Here is a 23,342-nt window from a genome sequence, read left to right as displayed (position 1 = left end):
ATTTAATGTTGCATATTATATTGAATCCATTAGTCACACTTCCCTTGAATGTTAGATTCCCCGACTATGACATCTGCTGTAGGGTAAGTCCAAAGCTGTTGGTGAAAATCCTGTTTGATGGCGGACCAGCCATGCCCCCTCCTGCCTTGTCCACTGCGACCACAGTGTTTACTTCACATAAACAAGCTGGCCAGGCCACCCCAGGTTCGAAGTGGCTCTGTGCTACCATCGCGGCCAAGAGTCTCAGACTAATTCCCACATTCAGAGTGACATGATCAGCCAATTAGGAGCACGAGCGGGACAGGAAATTTGCACCGTCAGGTAGCTGTGGTGATGACTTTCAAGTGTTAGCCGTCACGCTGTAAGAAGATCGGTGCCAAACCTCAGCAGGAAGCGGGCCCTCCGAGGCCAACGCAACCAAACTAGCATCTGGACCGGTGCTTAAAACACTCCACTATTTACATAATATGGAGTTTAGTGCTTATGGTGCCTGCAATCTCTTGTGGTAAGAGCAATACTTAAAAAAAAAAAAAAAAGTTGGTTACAAAAAAAACATGTTTGAAAAAGAGAAGTGAAATCAAGTTGTATTTTACAGCCCCCCTCTGTTTATGTAAGTTAATATTTCACTTTAGAGTTGGGCTAAGTTTTACATTTCAGCAATTACACAAACTACATGCACGCCATGAACAGTTTCTATTGAGTCTGGGGGGGTGCCATTGGGGAACAAGCCCTCGAAAAGAACCTAAAAAATTTTCAAGCCCATGTGTTTGTTTTTGCTCGCGTTTTAAGTGAGGGCTCAAAAGAAGTATCAGATGTCCGACATAGCCGAGCCAAGGCCGTGTTCCTTTGCGTCTCTAACACGCTTTCTTTTCTCTCCCCTCTCGTTGGCGTCTTTCTTTCTCGCTGGCTCGCGCTCTCACATTCTCTCCCTGTTGCGATGCCTAAGGCCTAAGTGAAACAGGAAGCCAGCACAAGGGCCGGCATTCACTGTTACTCAATGACACGCTTCATTGCGGCGGGCGCATTGCTTATCTCACAGGACCCTAAGTCACGAGGACGCCATTTTGGCTCAAAAAGGTCTTCCCGGCCGTGGCTTTCATGTCCACATAAACTTCAAAAAGTGTCTCATGTTTATTTACGTCCTCCTCAAGACTACACGGGCGCCTCCCCTGTACGCTGAGTATTAGTGATGCTTCCCGTTTCGGCCCCCTGCCTCACCCACTCCACTGGCTCCACCCAGGGGTGGGCCCTCCTATTAACAGGGGTAATCTGTGCTTCTGGTATTGACGTTGTCTGCGGGCCAATCAAAATATTTGAAGGAAATGTTTATTTTCTTGAGCAAATCACACCAGCTGCTTGCAAGTCTTTCTGAATAAGGCCATTTATATGTAAGAATTTGCCATTGTGAGCCGTAGTGCAGGACCTCTCAGTGCTGATTTGGTTCTTTACAGAGGAAGTCAAGGGGAAGCATAGCCTTTACACATGCTCAGTGTGGCTGAAGGTCAGCACTATTAAACCAGCAGCCCGGGATTGACACCATACCGGACCTTCGGTTCAGTTCAAAACTTGGGAGACAAACTTACTCAGTGGTTAGTGTCCGCCCTGAGATCTGTAGGCTGTGAGTTCATACCAAAGACTATAAAAACGGGACCCATTACCTACCCGCTTGGCACTCAGCATCAAGGGTTGGAATTGGGGGTTAAATCAACAAAATGATTCCCGAGCGCAGCCACCGCTGCTGCCCACTACTCCCCTCACCTTCCAGGTGGTGATCAAGGGTGATGGGTCGAATCCAGAGGACACATTTCACCACACCTAGTGTGTGTGTGTGTGTGTGTGTGTGTGTGTGTGTGTGTGTGTGTGTGTGTGTGTGTGTGTGTGTGTGTGTGTGTGTGTGTGTGTGTGTGTGTGTGTGTGTGTGTGTGTGTGTACGTGTGTGACTATCATTGGTACTTTAACCTTAAACATTTTTACAGATAATTCCTAAAAAAAAAACTTGTTGTATAGAATAACTTGGACCACTGTAAACACATTGGCAGATCCTTGCATTGACATTTTAATCTTGCTTGCAAACATAGAACGTTGGGGTCCAAAATTGTGATTTAAATGACCGGGGCGTTCCTCAAGGCACCCCTTTAAGTTCTCTACTTTTTGGCAGTTTTGAAATGTTTTATTAATGTCATTGTTGTTTTTTTACTTGAGATGCAGTCAGTAGTCATTTGTTTAACATATTTAATGATACTAGTGGTGTTTCTCAAGGTTCCATTTTAGGTCCTCTCTTGTTCATCAATTGAGCTATTCAACTTCAGTTCAGTTCAAAAATGTGTGAGGGACTCACATTTTTGCAGTGGATTCTTAAAACCCTACAGCAGTGGTTCTAGAACTTTTTTCAGTGATGTACCCCCTGTGAAAATGTTTTTAATTCAAGTACCCCCTAATCAGAGCAAGGCATTTCTGGTTGAAAAAAAGAGATAAAGAAGTAAAATACAATACTACGTTTTGTTGAAGTATTATTCAATGAATATATTTATAAAGGATTTTTGAATTGTTGCTATTTTTAGAATATTTTGGAAAAATCTCACGTACCCCTTGGCATACCTTCAAGTACCCCCAGGGGTACGCGTACAACTAGGCCACTGAGTAGGTGAGCGTTTCTGTAACTCTGATGAAACAAATACAGTAAAATCCAATGTCTTAGTTCTCAGGAATATATAAAATAAGAATGACAGTGAAGGGAGAAGTATGCCCCCCCCCCATCCTAAACTCTGTGGAAATGTGGCCCCCAAAACAATGTACCGTATTTTCCGGATAATAAGATGCACCAGTATGTAAATCGCACCCACTAAATCTTAGAAGAATATTTTTTTTTATTTCATATATTAGTCGCAGATACTCTATATAACGATAGCTTGTGAAATTAGATATTTACTTAAAAAGATTTTGTAAATGATTTTTTACATTCCTTAATATTTTCCAAATGGTGCCTGTAACACGGCAGTAAGTCATTGATGTCTTTGTTCATTCTTTTTGAGATGAGTAAGATGTTCTCCTTTTTTAATAAGGTTGAATATGTTTATCAGGATTCTTCTTCCTTGTGATTTGTAAGCACTTTGAGATTGAGCTGTTTCTTAAAGTGGGTCATTTTACTACATTGTTGGATTTCTTTGCTTAATCCATTCCATAATTCTATTGTGAGAATTTTATACAGGCACTTTTTTTTTTCTTTTACTTGAATGCACTACAATTACTTTTTCAAAATGTAAATCTAGTCAGGTCCAGTCAAGCTTTATTTTGAAGGGAGATTTTCCAGCGAGCACAACAGTCTTAGTCTCCTCACTAATCTTTGCACTGACGTATTCATTGATTTGATCGCTTTCGCGTTTAAGGTGAGGGAGCATATATGGTCAAAATAGTGTGATTAATCTGCATATACACATGATTAATGCGATTATTATTTGTGAGTTACCTAGTTAAATTTGACTGCCCAAGAAAAAACACAAATACACTTTTGGTGGCATGGCGTAATGGGTAGAGCAGCCGTACCAGAAAATTGAGGGTTGCATGTTCTCTCCCCGCCTCTTACCATCCAAATCACTGCCGGTGTGTCCTTGGGCAGGACACTTCACCTTTTCCCCTAGTGCCGCTCACACTGTTGAATGAATGATTAATGTGGTGGTGGTCAGAGGGGCCGTAGGCGCAAACTGGCAGCCACGCTTCAGTCAGTCTACCCCAGGTCAGCTGTGGCTACAAATGTAGCTTACCACCAACAGGTGAGAATGAATGATGGGTTCTCACTTCTCTGTGAAGCGCTTTGAGTGTCTAGAAAAGCGCTATAAAAATCTAATCCATTATCATTATTATTACTATAGAATACCTAACAAAACATACATTTGACCATGGATTTGCATTCCTCTAATTCTGGATGCATAGTATGTTTATTTATTGGAGCTTAGAACAGAAAACAAAACACAGCCGTTTTAATGTGCTGTGGTAATATTGTACATGCAGTCATAATGTGGTGGGTCATTGAAGTATGTATTGTTTATTTTGCTCATTTTTAATTAAGTGATAACAATGGTTTACAAATAGGTTCGTGTGTGGCCAAACAGTGGAAATATATATTTTTTAAGACTAAATACCCCAAAAATTTGGCTTGCAGCAGCACATTTCTATAGATAAAATAATGTCATCAATTTAGGAATTTAGTGCATTTTTTATTCAATACATTTAGACTTAGAGAGCTGGGATAGTGGTAGAAAATTGATGGACGGATAGAGTTTATATCACAGTTAGAGTGCAAATGTTCTCACGCAGCATATTTAAAAAATATTTTTATTATTATTACTACTGAAATATTTTTTATGAGATAAACAACTGTATAAAAAACACATTTATTGTGCAAATGATATATTGAAGTCATCTCGTATCGGTGCCAATTGCCTACAAGAGCCCTAAAAATTGCTCATGATGACCATCAGGCAATAAAATGTTTGACAAAATAACACATAAAACACATATAAATAACAAATACTATAATCATTTGGATAAACTCTTGGCAAACTGAAGGCTAAAATTGCTAACATGTTTTTCTTTGTCCCAGCAACTTCAACAGTATGATTGGTCAAACAGAGCCATTGAAATTGTTATTTTTACAAAATCTGTATTTATTTACATGTAGATCTCCAAATATAGTCTTCTTACGTTGCACAACATAATAAACACCAATAGAAAATTATCTTTTTGGGGTCAGTTCAACACGTGTTCCCTCAACTCATTACCATATTCATGACCTAATTAGCATGAAGTGAAGTGAATTATATTTTTATCTAGTGACTCAAAGCACTTTACATAGTGAAACCCAATATCTAATTTTTACATTTAAACCAGTGTGGGCGGCACTGGGAGCAGGTGGGTATAGTGTCTTGCCCAAGGACACAACAGCAGTGACTAGGATGGCGGAAGCGGAGATCGAACCTGCAACCCTCAAGTTGCTGGCACGGCCGCTCTACCAACCGAGCTATACATAAGCATGGACATTTATGCATGATTGTGGAAGGTACTCTTCTGCACACAATTCACTGCGGGTGTGATTCATAATTAGAAGAGTGTAAACAAGCGTGTGCAGAGTGCTTTTTTTTTGTGTGTGCATACGTACATTCTGAGGTCTGGGCTTATACAATGTTCGGTTCCACGCGCACTTTTATAAATGAGGCCCCAGGTGCGCTCAGTACAAGTCGACTTGCACCGTCTCAGACCTAAAGCAAACACAGCCTGCTTGTGTCAGCTTTTTTGCGGTGTGACCGTTGAGTGCGAAGCAGGGTCCCACGCGTTGGGCCAGCAGGTCGTCCACCTTCTCTCGCTTTCTTGACAGCTTTACTGGCCGGGTTGCTGTTGCCTTTCACATGTCTGCACTGCCTCTCCATTGTCTCGCGTATAAGTAAGACCCAAAAATATCTCCACGGGGGCATGTTTTCCCCAAGGCTGCTCTCACTCGGGTGAGAAACCCAGCCGTCACTGCCCACTGCTCAGTCAGCAGAGGCCGGCCTGTGACAGGAAGACACATCTCCAAAATCACCACATGCCAGGACCGTTTGACGTGTCTGTCATGAAGTTTTTTCTCTTTTGGAATGAGTTTTATTTATATTGCTCAGGTGGTGACTTCCTCACCCCGTGCACACATACACCACCCACACATCACAATCCATGCTACAAAATACTAAAAGTATGCATGTAAAAATATGATTTTTCCAATGTTTTATGTTTTGGGACTTGTGTGTTTTAGCAGCACTGTGGCAGGATCAGATGGACACCCCAACTTTGAAGACGTGCAAGGTGGAGGAGGACCTGAGACCATGGCCAGGTAAGAATTTTTTTTCATTTCCCTCCAAATTAAGAAGAATCTTGTGGATATTATACTGTATTTTAGAGAGTACACATGTGTACATGTTGTTCTATGGTTAATTATAAGGGTAGGACACAATTAACGAGTAAAGATACGTGTCAACTCCTGTGTCTTGCGCGATATTTTTCGTTCCGTGAAAAAAACAACAAAAATCATCTCTGGTGTAACACATTCTGCAGCCTGTAAAAAGACACACCTTCAAAATAAAAGCACAACTGGTTGCACACACCAACCACCTTGCAGGTGTCAATTGTTCATGCATCTGAGCAAACACAAACTCCCTGAGCATTCCTTGGGTCATCATGTGAGAAACATAAGTATCCTTTTCCAAAACTTGAAATCATAACAAGTAACATGGCTTAATAAAAGAATCCAATTACAGCAGTGATTATCATAAAATTAATATACTGTAAGGGATTTGGCCCACTTACAATAAAAATAATAACATTGTGTGTAAATAACTTGGAAAAATAGGAGAATTATTATCCTTATCTAAAGTAGAGCATAACATTTTTGTAAAATGTATACCTTTGTTTTTAGCATATCACATAGAGGAAGAAGTTATGTTACAAGGATGTGTAACTTTCACATTTAAATTGCAATTTGTGGTCCTGGGAATCTAAATTGATACTCAACAGTACCAATTTTCTGTACTTTTGTTAGTCTTCAAATGTGTTGATAAATGTTAATTGTGGTGACTTGTCCAGGGTGTACACTGCCTTCCACTTAATTGCAGCTGGGATAGGCTTCAGCCCCCCACAATTCCCCTAATAGAAACAAGCAGTAGAAAATGGACAGATGTTTAAATATATATAATTTCTGTATTTAACACTGAGCTGTGCTGTCCAGTTGCTATCTTGTTTTCTTACACTAATGTGTCTCATTTGCCAGTACTCTACTGTATTATAAAGTAGATGTTGCTAGTGCCTCACAATAAGAAGGTCCCAAGTTCGATAATATGCTGTACGTAAAGTTTACTTGTTCTCCCTGCATGGGTTCCCTCCGGGTACTCCCCAGGTCCAAAGACATGCACCTAATTGGTTGATTGGCAACACTATCAATCAATCAATCAATCAATGTACACTAAATTGGCCCTAGTGTGTGAATGCGAGTGTGAACGTTGTCTGTCTATCTGTGTTGGCCCTGCGATGAGGTGGCGACTTGTCCAGGGTGTACACCGCCTTCCACCTGAGTGGGGCTGGGATAAGCTCCAGGCCCACCGCGTAACACCAAAAGGGACAAGCGGTAGAAAATTAATGGATGTTGCACGCTGTTGCAATTCCAAGACATTATATGACAGTACTGCTTGGACTTTAGTGTGTTGCCTTAGTCAGGAAGTAGTCTTTGCCATCAAGTTGAATGTGCCATTTTTTTTTATTTTGTTGAGCCTTATGAACTGTAGTTTTATTACACACTTGCTGTTTAATGTTTACGTGCGTCGTACAGTAGTAGTAGTTTTGAAATTGGTATGTAAAATCGCTACTGCACATAGCATACAGTACCTATGGCATATCCATCGAGCTTGCACATTTTGAAAAGTCACGCTTCACTGTACTTTTGAGTACCTTCTGTTGGCATGAAAAATTGGTCTGCAACCAATTGTGACATAGGTTTCGAACTCTGGCCCAGTTTGATTTTATGGTACTCTATAGTACCATTGAATTAAAGTATTAAAATATAAAGCATCATACTGATACTCATGGTATAACATGTGTAAACCCTGTATTTCTCAAGGTCAATGCAAAGATTTGTTAGTGCTTGGTGTCTGGAAGGAGCATTGCTTACACCAGTGGTCCCCAACCACCGGGCCGATTGGTACCAGGCCGTAGAAGAATTTTTTATTAATTTATTGATTTTTTTTTTATTTTAAATCTATTTTTTATTTATTTATTCTTTATTTGTTTTAATTTAATCAACTTAAAAAAAACAGAAGATACACTTACAATTAGTGCATTAACCCAAAAAAAACTCCCTTTTTCATGACAAAAACCTCCCTTTTTCATGACATTTGTCTCGCTGGTCCGCGAGACAAATTATCAAGCGTTGACCGGTACGCAGCTACATAAAGGTTGGGGACCACTGGCTTACACCACTAAGCAGCATCTCCTAACAAAGCAAAGATTTCAAAAGTCTGACATTTCAAACACCAAAAAGCAATCGCAGAGTAAAGAGTCTGGGAAAGACGGGCAGCACAGCACAGGGAGGGTGTGCCATTCTGACAATTTTAGAGTCTGCTTCATTTTACCCGTAGGGCCCTTGAACAGCCCAGAACATTCCTAAGACGCCACCACCCTGCTTGGCTTCATCATATTTCCCCTCCTACTTCTTTGTCTGATTCTCTTATTTTGTTCCCGACTTGCCACGGACCACCACAACATGAACTGAATAAACGACACCAGTCACAGTCAAGTTCTTACACACCAAACTCACCACACAGTATTTTCTGCCTTGCCTCTCGTGCATGTCACAAGAAGAACTCATGCAAAATATTGACACTAACACGATAAAGACCATTTTGCCATAGCATAGAGCGGACTACTATTTGCATTCCACATTATGCATTGGCCTTGAAGCATCCGCGCCTGAATAAACTGGAGATCATTTGTGTTCACTCAGCTCTCCTATTCTTAGCAAGACGTTTATGACGTCTGGGGCATCCACGCCCTGTTATCAGCATTAATTACCCGCATTCATTACTTACAGGTTTCAAACTCTCTGAACCAGTCAGCACCTGTTGATCTCACCCAAGTGATTCAGCCTGCATTAATAAAACCATAATAGCATGTCAGCATACATGCTAGAGATTGGGTTGTCCCGATACCAATGTATCGATACTTTTCAAAGGCAACCACAATTTTGGCATGAAATAGCTTTGTGAACGTAGTAGACAACTTCTCTGTTAGTAGTAAGAAAGCAAACATGTTACAAAGGCTCCTCATTTGGCTGCTTAAGTAAGCAGTAACATTTTGTGTAATTTCCCATTATATAATGTTGTCAAAATTATGAGGGACAAGTGGTAAAAAAAATGGATGGATTGTTACTATTACTTGTTCATTTACTGGTAATATATGGTTATTTTCTTTTTTAGTGTGTTCTTTATACACTTCTGTTAAAATGTAATAATAACTTATTCTTCTGTTTTGGGTGATAATACAAATTTGGGTATGGATCAAATACCAGGTAGTTATAGGGTCATTCATTGGTTATTTTAAAGTTTTCCTGTGTCCAAGAATGTATTTCCTAAGTTTATAAATAATAAAAAAAATAAATAATAAAAATATTTTGTAGAAATGAAAAATATCAATGAAATCATTATAGTATCGACTAGATACGACTCTTGTACCTGGTATCGTTAAAATCGATATTTGTATAGATCCACCCATTTGTTTACATGCAGGAGCGCTAGCTTGCTGCCAGGAGTTAGCTATTGTATCACCCTACGGTGTGTAGTGAAGCATATTTAGCTATTCCTTGTCCTGCAGGGATGACACTTGGAAGAAACTCACTTTATATGTTGGCAGGGAGGCGAAGATTAGAGATTTAGAAGTATCTAAAACACTGTGGACGGACGTTAGCCTCTAGTATCTGGCTTGCTAGTTAGCTATGTTTTAAAGCACCGTTTACAGAGCGACGCTTTAATGTTTAAAGCTCCACCTTTATTGTTCATTCTGAAACCAAATACGTCTATTTTCCCTTTCTTGTCTCATAGCTGTTTCTGCTTGAAAGGATTCTGTGCGTGTGTCGATGTTGAGTCGCGAAATGCGATTGTAGCACGCCACCAGGCGCATAAAAAAAGTGCTGATACTTTGCAATGGCAGAAGAGTACATTTATTAATTCATTCCTAGCCGGCACAAGACATTAAATTTGACCATTGAATTCTGGTAATTTCCCAACCAATTATCTCCGACACAAAATCAACTGTAACGTCGTGGTCGCATGGTTATGGGCGGGTCGTTGTCCCGAGATGCAGCAGGAACTCCGGAGGCAAAGTGCAGATGAGACAATGATTTATTCGCATAAATCATACAGGATACAAAATAAATAAAACTAGTGAACATAACTTGTTGCATAGAACCAAATAAGACAGCCAGACAGTGTGTGGTGAAAGACAGGAATATGTAGCTTTCTGATTAGTGCTTAGGAGCAGGTGAGTGTCCTGAGCACTAATCAGCAGCAGGTGAAACTAATCACCACCCATGGAAACGAAAACACAAACCCAGGGGTGCTGAAAACAAAACTAAGGTAGTCAAACTAACAGAACAAAACATGATCCAGGCAACGGATCAATAACAACAACATTGAAACAATATGCTTCTTGACAACGTTTATTCAAAGTCAGTTTGTGACATTGAATTGACCATTGAAATTTCATCATTTCATGCCCAACAATATCTATGTGAATTGAAGTAAATGATATTCAAGTAGCGCCGTTTCTTTAGTGACTCAAATCACTTTACATAGTGAAACTCATTTTCTACAGCACCGAGCGAGTGTCTTGCCCAAGGTCACATTGGCAGTGGATAGGATGGCACAAGCGGGAATAGAACCCGGAACCCTTAAGTTGCTGGTAGGGCCGCTCTACCAACTGAGCCACGCTGCCCCAATGGATCTAATGTTACACATCAACGTCTTCTCACTTTACAAACACAACTATATTGCCATGTTGTTTCGAAGTCAGTTTTAAAGGACATTTTGGTACAATCAACATTTCAACGTTGTAGCAATGTCTTGTGCCCGCTGGGTCGGGACCCTGTTACATGATTAGTTCCGGCATACCGTACAAATACAATAGATATGAGGAACAAAATTGGAGAAATTGTTTTCTCCCTTTTTCTTTACTTTGACTCATTTGCCTGAGACACTATTGCCTAGGTGCCGGTCGTCACAGTTTGCATCAATCCTGTGTAAACATTTCACAGGTGAGCGCCTGGATTTGCATCTCTTCTTTGCCAGCACACGCACACACACACTAAATAGTGCACAATCCCACACAAAGACACAGTCGTCTCAAACTCGCCCCTATACCAACAACACAAGTCTGTTTTCCCCATAAGCAAATGAGTCAAACCTCCTGTCCTATCGGGGTTGCACGCTTCACTGTGGACTAGTGGTCTTTTGCAAAAAAAAAACCCTCCAAAGTAGGCGAAAGGACTCCACCCTGGGTTGCGCGGATCTAAATAAGTGTGTGTCGCTGTGCTTTAAGAGGGGAAGAGAGCAATGGAACACTGTGTTCTCTTATAAAAAGTTCTGGTTCCCTGCTACCCGCTTTGTGGTCTGTGAACATCACAGACTTTTGGACCGTGCCAAGCGAGCCCTCTGGGGTCCATCTTCTCTCCTGTCCCTGCAAACACATTTCAGATGAGCCCTAATGGAGATCATGTGTGGTTTCGGGATACAGAGGTTACAAGCAGCTACTACCAGTCTCGCTTTCTCCCTGCCAACGATACACCACAGTTACCACAGTCACAACAGCGGAGCCTGTACTTATGATGGGTGGGGGCAGGAAAGTATGCACCATGGTTAGATGAGAAAGAGAGAAAACAGACTGCAAATTAATTGTGTCTCCGTTACTAAAAAGTGGATGTAGAGCAAGGGTTCCCAGCTTTGGGACCGGGGGCCAAATTTGGCCCGTCAAGTTGTTTCGAGTTGGCTTCCCAAATGTACTGTATTTTCGGAGTTAAGTCGCTCTGGAGTATAAGTCGCACCTGCCGAAAATGCATTATATAGAAGAAAAAAAAACATATAAGTCTCGCTGGAGTATAAGTCGCATTTTTTGGAGAAATTTATTTGATAAAACCCAACACCAAGAATAGACATTCGAAAGGCAATTTAAAATAAATAAAGATTAATGAACAACAGGCTGAATAAGTGTACGTTATATGACGCATAAATAACAAACTGAGAAGGTGCCCGGCATGTTAACGTAACATATAATGGTAAGAGTCATTCAAATAACTATAACATATAGAACATGCTATACGTTTACCAAACAATCTGTCACTCCTAATTGCTTAATCCCGTGAAATTTTATACGTCTAGTCTCTTATTTGATATTTTACAGTAATGTGTTAATAATTTCACACATAAGTCGCTCCTGAGTGTTAGTCGCACCCCTGGCCAAACTATGAAAAAAACTGCGACTTATAGTCCGAAAAATACGGTAATACCTATTCATACTGACCTCTTTCAAGCTCACAAGTGGTGTCCCAGTCTGATATTGATATCCGATATCAGACCCTTGTCAGCAAGTATGCGATAGTATTGACTTGCATGTAAAATTTCCGATACAAGCAGTACGTGGCAAAGTTGGTAGAGTGGCTGTGCCAGCAATCTGAGGGTTATTGGTTCAATCCCCACCTTCTACCATCCTAGTCACGTCGTTGTGTCCTTGGGCAAGACACTTCACCCTTGCTCCTGATGGGACCTGGTTAGCGCCTTACATGGCAGCTCCCGCCGTCGGTGTGTGAATGTGTGTTTGAATGGGTGAATGTGGAAATACTGTCAAAGCGCTTTGGGCTCCTTAAAAAGGGGTAGAAAAGCGCTATACAAGTTCAACCCATTTACCATTTACCTAATATATCTAATTGACCTCCAATAAGCGCAAAGCAAAGGTAAACATCGTAAGCTATAGGCTACTAGGAGCTGGCAGATACACAGCAGCTAAGCACACAATAGCTCACAAGTTAGACATACGTAATGAAAAAGGTATGTTCTGATCAGGGATTTACTGTGCGCCGACGATTCCGATACCAATCACCCATGAGTGAGATCGGCCGATACCGATGAGCGGTATTAACTGTACATTTTTCAATTTCTTTATGGTGAGTGCTACTGACAGTTTAACAATATTTTTCAATTTCTCTCTTTTATTACATACAATTGTTTGAGCAAAACAAAGTCACTAGTACACAATAAGTAAACAAAAGAAAAAATACTATCTATTACTCATTGAAATACATTTTTCCCCTAAAGTCCTTCTGTGTTCAGAGATTTCTATTCTGAATTTATAAACAATAATAAAAACAAAAATGATTATGAAAAAATTAAAATGTTGATTTAATCACTTTAGTCCCAATCATATGCTGATAATACCATTGGTGTCGAGACCAACAATTTATGGATTTATGTATTTTCCTCTTACGTGTTGTGTTGACTGTAACAATGCTGACACAACAACAGTCGTCTCATTAATTTCCCATTAACTGTTGCTTAGTTTCTGCTGTAACGTGGTTCCATCGATCAAATTTTACTAAGCACTTATTTATTAGGTTATTTCGGGATAGCTTAGTGGTTATTTCTTGCTCTCAGTGTGTAACATGTTTAGCTTTGTCCTAATGCTTTATAATGATGCTTGCTTCTTTAAGCTACTAAAAAGTTCAGTTTATATGCCGTAATGGAGGTGATTATTATTAACTCTGGTGAGCGGCTCCACACTGTGTATAGAAATATGCAATTAGCATGGAATACTCGCTGACAACCAATATGGATACAGAACTAATATTTCATTTTCAAGGGCTTCAGTCAAAGTAACAGACAGTTAACAATGTGCAACATCAGTGTTTACGGCTCCAACTCAAGCATTTGACACATTTAATCACAATATTTTTAATCAAAAAATTAGAATGGTATGGCATCAGAGGGTTGGTCTTATACTGAGGGTTGGTCTTATACTGGATTAGAAGCTAATTAATCAACAGGAAACAATACGTGGAGCGAGGCGAACAAACGTCTACAACGCTAAATGTATACTGTGGTGTACCCCAGGGATCAATACTGGGACCAAAATTGTTCAATCTTTATATAGAAGACATTTGTAAAGTTGAGACTTAAAGTTAGTATTATTATTGATTGATTGATTGATTGATTGATTGATTGATTGATTGATTGATTGATTGATTGATTGATTGATTGATTGATTGATTGATTGATTGATTGATTGATTGATTGAAACTTGTATTAGTAGATTGCACAGTTCAGTACATATTCCGTACAATTGACCACTAAATGGTATCACCCAAATAAGTTTTTCAACTTGTTTAAGTTGGGGTCCACGTTAATCAATTCATGGTAAAATATACACCGTATACAACATTGTTTTGTTCAGGAGAGAACACACAGAAGCTAAAACAAATAATAACAGGAAAAATTAAAAAATTTAAAAGATGTTTTGACAAAAATTCCACGACTAAGTGAATTTGCGAAGAGTTAAAAGTATGCACAAAGCAAACTATAATCTGCTATTCAAGAATGTAAACAATTTTTTCTCAACAAAAGAGGAGAAATATAATCTCAGAGAAAAATTTAATTTGAAATATTTGTATGCACGTACAACACTTAAGACCTTTAGTACATATGGTATATTGAACTAAATTATAGAACAGATCAAGCAAAGAAATCAAACAAACACTTCAAACTTATTTAAAGTGTTTACAAAGTACAAAGAAAAAGAATCGTGATAAAACATTCTGAATTAATGGATTATCTTGTTTGTCTCACTATATGTATTATAAATTCCTTCACTAATCATTATTTATTTATTTTTAAATGTAATTACTTATTGTGAATAAATCGGGAACAGGAAGTGAACAAAAGTGTTACCAATTGCTCTGTAAAGGAAAAGGGGTAGGATTAAATAAGCTCTGCTTCTTCCTACTCTTTTTCGTACATGTCGAAAAGATAAACTGGAAATTGAAATGTATCATGTTGTAATTGTATGCATCTTTGAAATGAACTAAATCAATCATTAGCCTTATGCTTTGACCAAGTTCATCTTTAAGTTTTGCTATGCTAAGTTTGCTGTGGGCTTCCATTGCGATTCCGAGCGGCACACGTCTTTGTGCGTATTTTGCCTTGCTTGAGAAAATAAGACTCTTACCTGCACGGTGCTTCTGCCGCTTCCTGTCTTTTTCGCATTCTGGGAACACGACCATCGCAACAATGCGACCCAAACGCAACATCAGTGGCCGATCAATTGGCACATCCCTAGTAATAAATGTCCTTATTAAACAATATTTCCGTCTATCCATCCATCCATTTTCTACCCTCTAAAACACCACAATTGAAATCAAAGTGCTTGAGCTCCCAAAACAGCACACTTTTAAAATGTAACATACCCTTTTAAAAGAAAAAAGTTACTTTTAGGTATAAAATACTATATGAAACGACAATAGAATTAAGTCTTTTGAAGTAATGCAATAATAATGTACTGCGTTTACCTTGGAGAGTGGACTTCTACGGCATCTCTTTCCAATTCTTTCTCCATATTTTCAAGGGTAAATGTCAAACATTGAGATATTATTTTAGTATTCACATTATAATTCAATCCAATCCACTTTATTTATATAACACATTTCAAAAAACAGTAGGAGTTTGACAAAGTGCAGCACAGAAGTTAAGACGAACATACTAGAAGAGTCAGTAAAACATTTAGCTATAAAAAGAGTAAATACATAGAAGGCATGAGAGAAAATAAAATACACTAAAATGACACAAATCTCATGCTGGTTTAAAAGCCAAAAAGTAGAAATACGTTTTAAGACGTGATTTAAAAGTCACCAAAGAGGGAGCCATCTGATTCATGCTGCTTTAGTATGATGCAGACTAGCAGTGATACAGGTAGTGGTATTGCTTCGCCAAATCGACGAAACACTCTGTCACATTATTGATGATTTCTTTCTTTAATTTGATGAATATTATCCACTTACTCTCAGCAATGTCCTTCACACTCACTTTCTTCCTTCCCCTGTTTGGAAAAACAAACGTATGACAATCTCTAGCTATAAACTGAAACTAGCGAGTAAATCCGGATGATTTGGTCGGATCTTACGGGTTCTGCTGTGACATTTTCTGCGCCAACTAATGGAGGGCTTGCTTGCAGCTTAAATTTTTGCTTGCCACCTAAAAGCATAGCAATTAGCCGAGAAACAGCTCTTATCTAAAATCACTCTTAAGTTGAGGTACCAGTGTACTTGCCATCCCTCATTGTTATTTGCACTATTTAAAGTTAAAAAGTTAAAGTACCAATGATTGTCTCATACACACACTAGGTGTGGTGAAATTATTCTCTGCATTTGACTCATCACCCTTGATCACCCCTGGGAGGTGAGGGGAGCAGTGAGCAGCAGCGTTGGCTGCGCCCGGGAATATTTTTGGGTGATTTTACTTCCAACCCTTGATGCTGAGTGTCAAGCAGAGAGGTAATGGTTCCTATTATTATATTATTTAGTATGACTCGGCCGGGGCTTGAACTTTAAAGGAAATTTATTATTTATATTTAGGGTTTTTGTGTTTCAAGCTAAAAAATTGCTGGGGGTTTTTGGCCCGCGGCCCATAGGCACATTTTCCCTATGGGCCCTTGGAGGCAAAAAACTTTGGGCCCCTCTGCTCGAGAGGGAGCTACTGTACTGTTGCTGGACCAGAGCCAGGAGCTTGAGACTGCACAAGCCCATTAAGATGTTGTGATATGTGTCCAGTCCAGTTTCCCCTGAAAAAGCACAGGAGTCGATCCCCACCGCAGTTTAGCCAACACGTTTCCACCAACTCCAATCAAGTGAGGATCATGTGCAAGGTGGGCCACAGGCCGCAGGATCCTCCCCTGGCGTTGCTGCAGCCTGAGATCTAAATATAGCACAGGCGCAGTATGATGAAGAGAGACAGACAGACAGACAGAGAGAGAGAGAGCGAAAGAGAGCGAGAGAGAGAAAGTTCTTTTGGGAGTCCGGTAGGAATTAGTGGGCCGACTCCACTTTACCCGAATCAACAGCAGCTGAAGGCTCGAATTTTCCTCGCGTGAAATCAGATACGAACTCCAGCGCCTGGTAGACTCTGGAAAAAGAAACAATCTTCCCGCCGCCACCACCAGACTAGTTCACCCCCAAAAAGAAGACACAATTCTACTGAAATGTAGAAAAAAGAAAAGAAAAGTGCACAACAGGACCAATGGAAAGTGCAAAGGAATATTTCATTTATTTATTTTTTTTTACGTTGAAAATGGACCCAGTTTTCCAGACATAGGGAAAAGACATTTGAACAAGACTGTGGCACGCAAGTTTGGCATTCTCCCCCCTCAGGGCTCGAGCGTGCAAGTGCTTGCTGCACTAATACATGCTGCCTTTTTTCTGCCATTTAAATTCTCATTTTACTCTGGCAGTCATGTGGGCATGTTGGACACATAAAAGCCACACGCAGCTATTGAAATGCGCCGACGTGTGTGTGTGTGTGCTTGTGTGTGTGTGTTGTGTGTCAAGCAGCAGGTGTCACCAGGTATGAGGAACTTGTGATTGTCAACCTGGTTCAGGGCGTTTACAGTTATGGCTCATGGCCATATTGCCTCCATTCCAAATATGTCCGTGATGTGCAGCATGAAAGGCGAACACGCTCAACACGTCAGGCGAGCCCATGTGCTTCGTAACATAATTCATTTAGAAAATATTCCCATAAATATATCATTCTTCTTCCCACTACTTTTTTTTCTCCCTTTTTATTTGCTGTTTTCAGGTTTTTCCCTATTAAGTATGATTTATGATGATTTGCAACAGTCCGACAAGTCGTTTGTGTTTGTAGAAAACACCCACCTGCTCTCACAGAGCTTCTTTTCATTGCTTTGAGACAGACAGAATCCTTTATATTGTTGTGTTTTAAAAGGTAGGTGGGCTGGGCTGTGGGGAGATGGTCTTCACAAACTCTTCTTCTTGAGTTGGGTTGGGTTATCCTAAAACAATAACTTTTTTTATCAAGGCCGGCAAATTGAATGCATTAAATCGTGTGATGGATCACAAAAATATTCCATTATTCACGTATAAAAATACAGATGAATCCTGCAATTATTTACCTTACTTTCCGGGCTACAGATTGCACCGGTATTTAAGCCGCACCCACCAAATTATAGGAGAAAAAATATTTTTACACAAATAAGCCGCAGATATATACAGCGACAAAATATTTTTGTAAATGCTTATTTATATACCTTAATTTTTTTCAAAAGGTGCATGTAACACGGCAGTAATAACACGGCAGTAAAACGGGTGATCAAACAAAACAGAAGTTAAAGTTAAAGGTACCAATGATTGTCACACACACACTAGGTGTGGTGAAATGTGTCCTCTGCATTTGACCAATCCCCTTGTTCACCCCCTGGGAGGTGAGGGGAGCAGTGGGCAGCAGTGGGCAGCAGCGGTGCCGCGCCCGGGAATAATTTTTGGTGATTTAACCCCTAATTCCAACCCTTGATGCTGAGTGCCAAGCAGGGAGGTCCCATTTTTATAGTATTTGGTATGACTCAGCTTGGGTTTGAACTCACAACCTACCGATCTCAGGGCGGACACTCTGACTGAGTAGGAGGCCTATGTCGTCATGGACCACCAGCTGCGGAAGCTAGCTCTCCATTCAGCTAAACAGACTCAAGAACTCCATTGTGAGGTTTTGGTGAATTTACGAAACTGAAATAATACAAAAAGAATGCCATTGTAAGTTAATACTAACACAAACACTTGTCATTGTGTTAGCATATACATGAATTCTAATGATGCTAGCTTGATTACATTACGATATCACATAAAAATATGCATTAAAACACTCCATCACATGGGACGCTTTTGTAAGTATGAAGTGTTTTAGTTATATTGTATAACATACAATCGTTGCTTGGAGTGATGAATGTAGAATCCTTTCGAGATTGAATGAAAACAGGACTTATGCTTCCGGTTCAAGGCTCGAAACAGGAAATACATTTTTAACCCGCAGCACCGACAGTGGGAAAACTCATCTGAAAGACAATGCCATAGCACAAACAATAACACACCTTTTTAGTGTTTCTGTCAGTGTTGAAAATTATTTGTTGAATACAAAACATTATGGTTGTTAGCGAATAAACAAAATCATAAAAATAGCTGCACCGTTTTATAAGCCACAGGGTTTAAAGTGTGAGAAGAAAGTAGCGGCTTATAGTCTGTAAAATACGGTATTCATGTTGTGATTAACCGCGGCCAGTGCGCTGCAAAAAAAAAAAAAACTGGAGTATTTTATTTGAACTAAGCAAAATTATCTGCCAATAGAACAAGAAAATTTGGCTTGTCAAGACTTTCCAAAACAAGTAAAATTAGCTAACCTCAATGAACCCCAAAATACCTTAAAACAAGTATGTTCTCACTAATAACAAGTGCACTTTTCTTGGTAGAAAAAAAAGAGACGTTTTTGCTCAATATGTTGAAAAATATTGTTAAATTTAGTAAATACCAGTGCCATTATCTTGACATAATGATATGCGCTTGGCATTACATTTCTTGAAACCAGAATACTTACACTAAAAATCTATTTATTTTTCTTATTGGAAAGGCAACAAGGCAACCGCTTGTTACTTTCGGGGTCTCCTAGCTTCTAAGGCAAATCATATTGTCTAAAAATGCTTGTTCCCATCAATAACATGACATCATTGCGCCAAGTGCGTGTTCTTTCAGTCAATTAGTGCACATATACAAATGTCTTTTTTTTTTTTTTAATTGTAATTTTGAAGAATTTATCTGAATGTGCATTAACTATTTCTGTTCAAAATTGTTTAAAATGTCACATGTAAAATGTTTCAATATTAACTGTCAGTTTACTGTACCGTGCCAACTGTACTACTATATGAGTGTGTATTTTCTATTGTTTCATTGAAAATAAAACAGCAAAGTCCATTTAGCTGTCATCTGTTTTAATTATGAGACACATTTGTGTCCAAATAATAATTTGTTTTTTTCATGCTTGAAATAAGAAATGACTACTTTAAAAAAGTAGTTTTAGACTTGTGAGTGTTGATGACACAGCTTTGCAACAGTTGATATTCTAGTTTCAAGCATGTTTTACTCAATATAGGTCACAAAAACTCAGCAACAAGCTGTAATATCTTACTGAGATAATTTCGGACCAAAACCCTTAAAACACTGCAATGAGGTAGCGACATGTCCATGGTGTACGCTGCCTTCCGCATGATTGTAGCTGAGATAGGCACCAGCGCCCCCCAAAACCCCACAGCGGTAGAAAATGGATGGATGAAACCCTTAAAACAAGTAAAATACTCCAACATAAAATCTGCTTAGTAAGAAGAATTATCTTACCAGACTGAAAATAAGCAAATGTCACCCTTTTTTGAGATATTTAATCTTACTTAAATTTTAGTTTTTGCAGTGTGATCAGTTCAATGAATGCAAAGATGAGTGAGGAGACTCGGACTGGTGTTCTTGCTGGCAAATTCCGCCTCAAAATAAACTCGGCCAGCACTTGTTACCTAGTTTTGAGCAAATAAATGTAATGTATTCAAGTAACACATTCAAAATATGTGACATTCTGGCAAAAGTGTCAAAATATATGGCTCTTTTCGAAGGTTAATTAATCATTTACTGTAATTATTGCCTATAAAATATGTCATGTTTGTTGTTTTTGAATCCTGTTTGATGGTCCACCTTATGTTTTATTTGTTTCCTTCTACAGGAACGACGGATCTCTTCCAGCAGAGGACCACCTTCCCGTCTCCGCTGACCGATCCGCGCTTCTCCGACCCTCGCATCCATTACCCCGGGGCCTTCCCGTACTCCACCAACACTTCCAGCACAGGCATCAGCGGCCTCAGCATGTCGGCTCCATCGAGATACCACACTTACCTGCCGCCGCCCTACTCAAACAACCAGACCCAGAACTTCCAGTCCAACTCCTACCTGTATTACGGCACAGGATCCGGGTCCTACCAGTTCTCCATGGTGGCGCCGGGGAACACCGGGGGCGAGCGCTCGCCCACCCGCCTCCTCTCCTGCTCAGGTGCCGGGGGCACTGGCGGCACCAACAGCCTGATGAACCCGGGCCTGAACGCCCAGAGCGAGGGCGTGGAAGCCGACGGCAGCCACAGTAATTCCCCCACGGCCATGAGCGCCTCGGGGCGCCTGGATGAGTCCGTCTGGAGGCCTTACTGACTGGCCCGGTGAAGGAAGCATGGGAAAGTGAAGAGAACGATGAACAAAATACCGAACACTGAAAGAAAAGAAAGAAAAAAAATGATGCATGTTTGTCTTTTATTTCTGTAGCCTATTAAGACTTTGTGCATTTTAACGCTGACAAAAACGTCCGTGTATTTTGTAAACTCTGCACTGTGCTAAGGCTTGTACCCTTGAAGCCTAAAATAAAAGCCATAGGAGCTGAGGAAAGCCATACAGTTCACTTCAGCCTGAGTCAGCCCTTCATGAGGGCGGAGGAGAGCAACCAGACTCAACGTTGGCCCCACCACTGACTCAGACGTCCCTCCAAGGCTTTGGCTGCACTGCTGAAACCATCAGTCCTCCGAAGCTTTCATTTGAAATTATGCAAACTTCAGATATTGAAAAAAAAAAACATTTTCCAGTTGCATCTTCAGCTGCTGGACTCAAATGTACTCTCCAAGTGCTGCATGCAGGTTGCCTTACAGACAATACTTCCTCTGCTGAGACAGTTGACAATCTTCCCATTTGATGATTGGAGTCCCTTTTTTGATTTATTTTTATTTTTATTTTTTGTTTCACAAAAGATACAACTCTGGTGTTTTGAAACTGGACGACACGGTTTACTTTTTGATATTTATTTAAGCCAAAGTTTGAGGAAATGTGTGCATTTTCCCCCAAAATCCTTTTAAGTATTGCTCTCCAGCTTCCCTGTTTTTTTGTTTTGTTTTTAGATTTTGTTTTCTCTTTACGGTATAAGCATAATGTTATGTCTTAGAATACATTTGGAACTCCTGTAATATATTGGAACTAAATTATAAAAACAAAACAAACCTTTAAAGTAATGATTTTGTCTTCCAATGTAGCTTTGATGCACTAAAAACCTTTATCCTGCATGAACCCCGCCTGACCAACTTTGTTAGTGAGATCATGTGTCCTCCTCTGAAAAAGCGTCCTCTGCAGTGGACACAATTTGGGGAAAGCCCACCTTTCTCAGGAGGGTATCGGAAGCTTTAAAATTTACCTAATATTTGCACTAAGTTCAAACTTAAATTTCCCTCTTCTTTGCTGTTTTATACTGACAGGCATTTAAAAGCCTGACAAAGCATTTCTGTACATATTTATAAGACACTTTTGGGTGTGTGACTGTGTGTGTGCACACGTGGGACCCTTCAATCAAAGAAGGGAGGAACCGAGTCAAAGCGGTGTCTTTTTACCCCCAAAGGCAATTATGCAAAAGAAGAAAGTCGGCCGCCGTGCACAGACCTTTTGTTCCGGTTAATCTGTAAGCATTTTGAAGCCTTGATGACTGTAGCTTGTGGACTCACTTATTGGTGCCAATATTTCACACGTCTGTACAGGACCATCTTAGTACGAGCCACGCTGAGGTATTTGCAGCATGTACCATATCATATCTATGAAGAGCTCTTCCACAACGCGAGTCACAACTTTAGAATATGCTTTGTGGTAAAGTGGGAGAACTTGTATGGCTCTCTCCTCTTCTTTTATTTTAATGTTGTTTTTTTTTCCCCTGCTGCTCTTCTTTTTGTGGTTGAAGCAAAAACAATCATGCAGCTAGAGAAACCAAATACTTGTTCTGTGTTTGCGATGAAGAAAATGTTCATCTCTGATAACATTCTTAATGTAATAGTAGGAAGCCAAAATGTACAAGTGAATTGTAATTTATTGTATATTAGAGCACAATATTACTTCTGTTTCTTTCTAAAAGAACTAGCTTTTCTTGACCTCCTGTGGCGTCCTCTGCAGTGGACATTCTGTGTTTGACATCTTTTTATTTTTTTTCCTAAAAAAGAAAAAGACTAAAAACAAACGTGCACTGCAGAGGACGCCGGTTCCTTCAGGAGGATCCACCCAAAAATGTTACCTTGCCTTTCCTGTCTGTTTTAATGCTAAAAGCATGTACATCTGATATGTTAATTTAAAAGAATCCCTGTATGTATTAATATCATTCATGTTTCCATATGGAGTGCTTGTAAAGTTTTCAGATAATGTAGTTTTTAATAATTGTAATTAAAAAATGTGTTACACTTTCCATCACGTTTTTTTTTTTTTTCAAACAAAACCCAATCAAAGAAACTCCAAGAGTGTTATGACAACTAATCACTCCCCACGTCTCTTTTTGAGGAGAAATCCCACCCAAGTGAGATTTCTGGATCAGTATTCATGGACACATTCTTCCACATTATTTTCATAGCTCTTAAAACAATACCATGTTACAACAGTTGAAACTCAACACTGCCATGTCTGGATCGCCAGGCCTCTTATAATTGAACACAGGAAGGTGTTTAAAGAGAAAATGTTCAACATGGCGACAAAGGGAAAACTATTCTTCCAAAAACGAGCGCCATTGTATTGGCTGACAGATGATCGTGAAGGTTAAAGAGACACAATTCCACGCCACAGCAAATTAGGCAGTACTCGACGCATCTGTTTCTTTGCACATTTATTCTCATTACATTCTCAGAAAGCATTTTTA

General features: G+C 39.7%; 1 protein-coding gene across 2 annotated transcripts in view; it reads left to right on the top strand.

Annotated features, from left to right (window-relative positions):
• runx3 (RUNX family transcription factor 3) overlaps positions 1-22,898 on the top strand; it is a 116,788-nt gene extending 93,890 nt beyond the window's left edge. The window contains exons 7-8 of one of the 2 annotated variants that reach the window (XM_061895628.1): positions 5,786-5,860; positions 20,370-22,898. In XM_061895628.1, coding sequence (XP_061751612.1) covers positions 5,786-5,860; positions 20,370-20,845 — 551 coding nt within the window. In that variant the 3' untranslated portion in view covers positions 20,846-22,898. Of the gene's footprint in view, positions 1-5,782; positions 5,861-20,369 lie in introns of both variants that reach the window. The other variant, XM_061895627.1, reaches the window with a different exon arrangement.
• Positions 22,899-23,342: the final 444 nt, after the last annotated feature.

Source organism: Nerophis ophidion, linkage group LG03 (genome assembly GCF_033978795.1).
Source record: "Nerophis ophidion isolate RoL-2023_Sa linkage group LG03, RoL_Noph_v1.0, whole genome shotgun sequence".
NCBI lineage: Eukaryota > Metazoa > Chordata > Actinopteri > Syngnathiformes > Syngnathidae > Nerophis > Nerophis ophidion.
The sequence above is the reverse complement of the archived record's forward strand: the minus strand, read 5'-3'. Positions and strand labels throughout refer to the sequence as shown.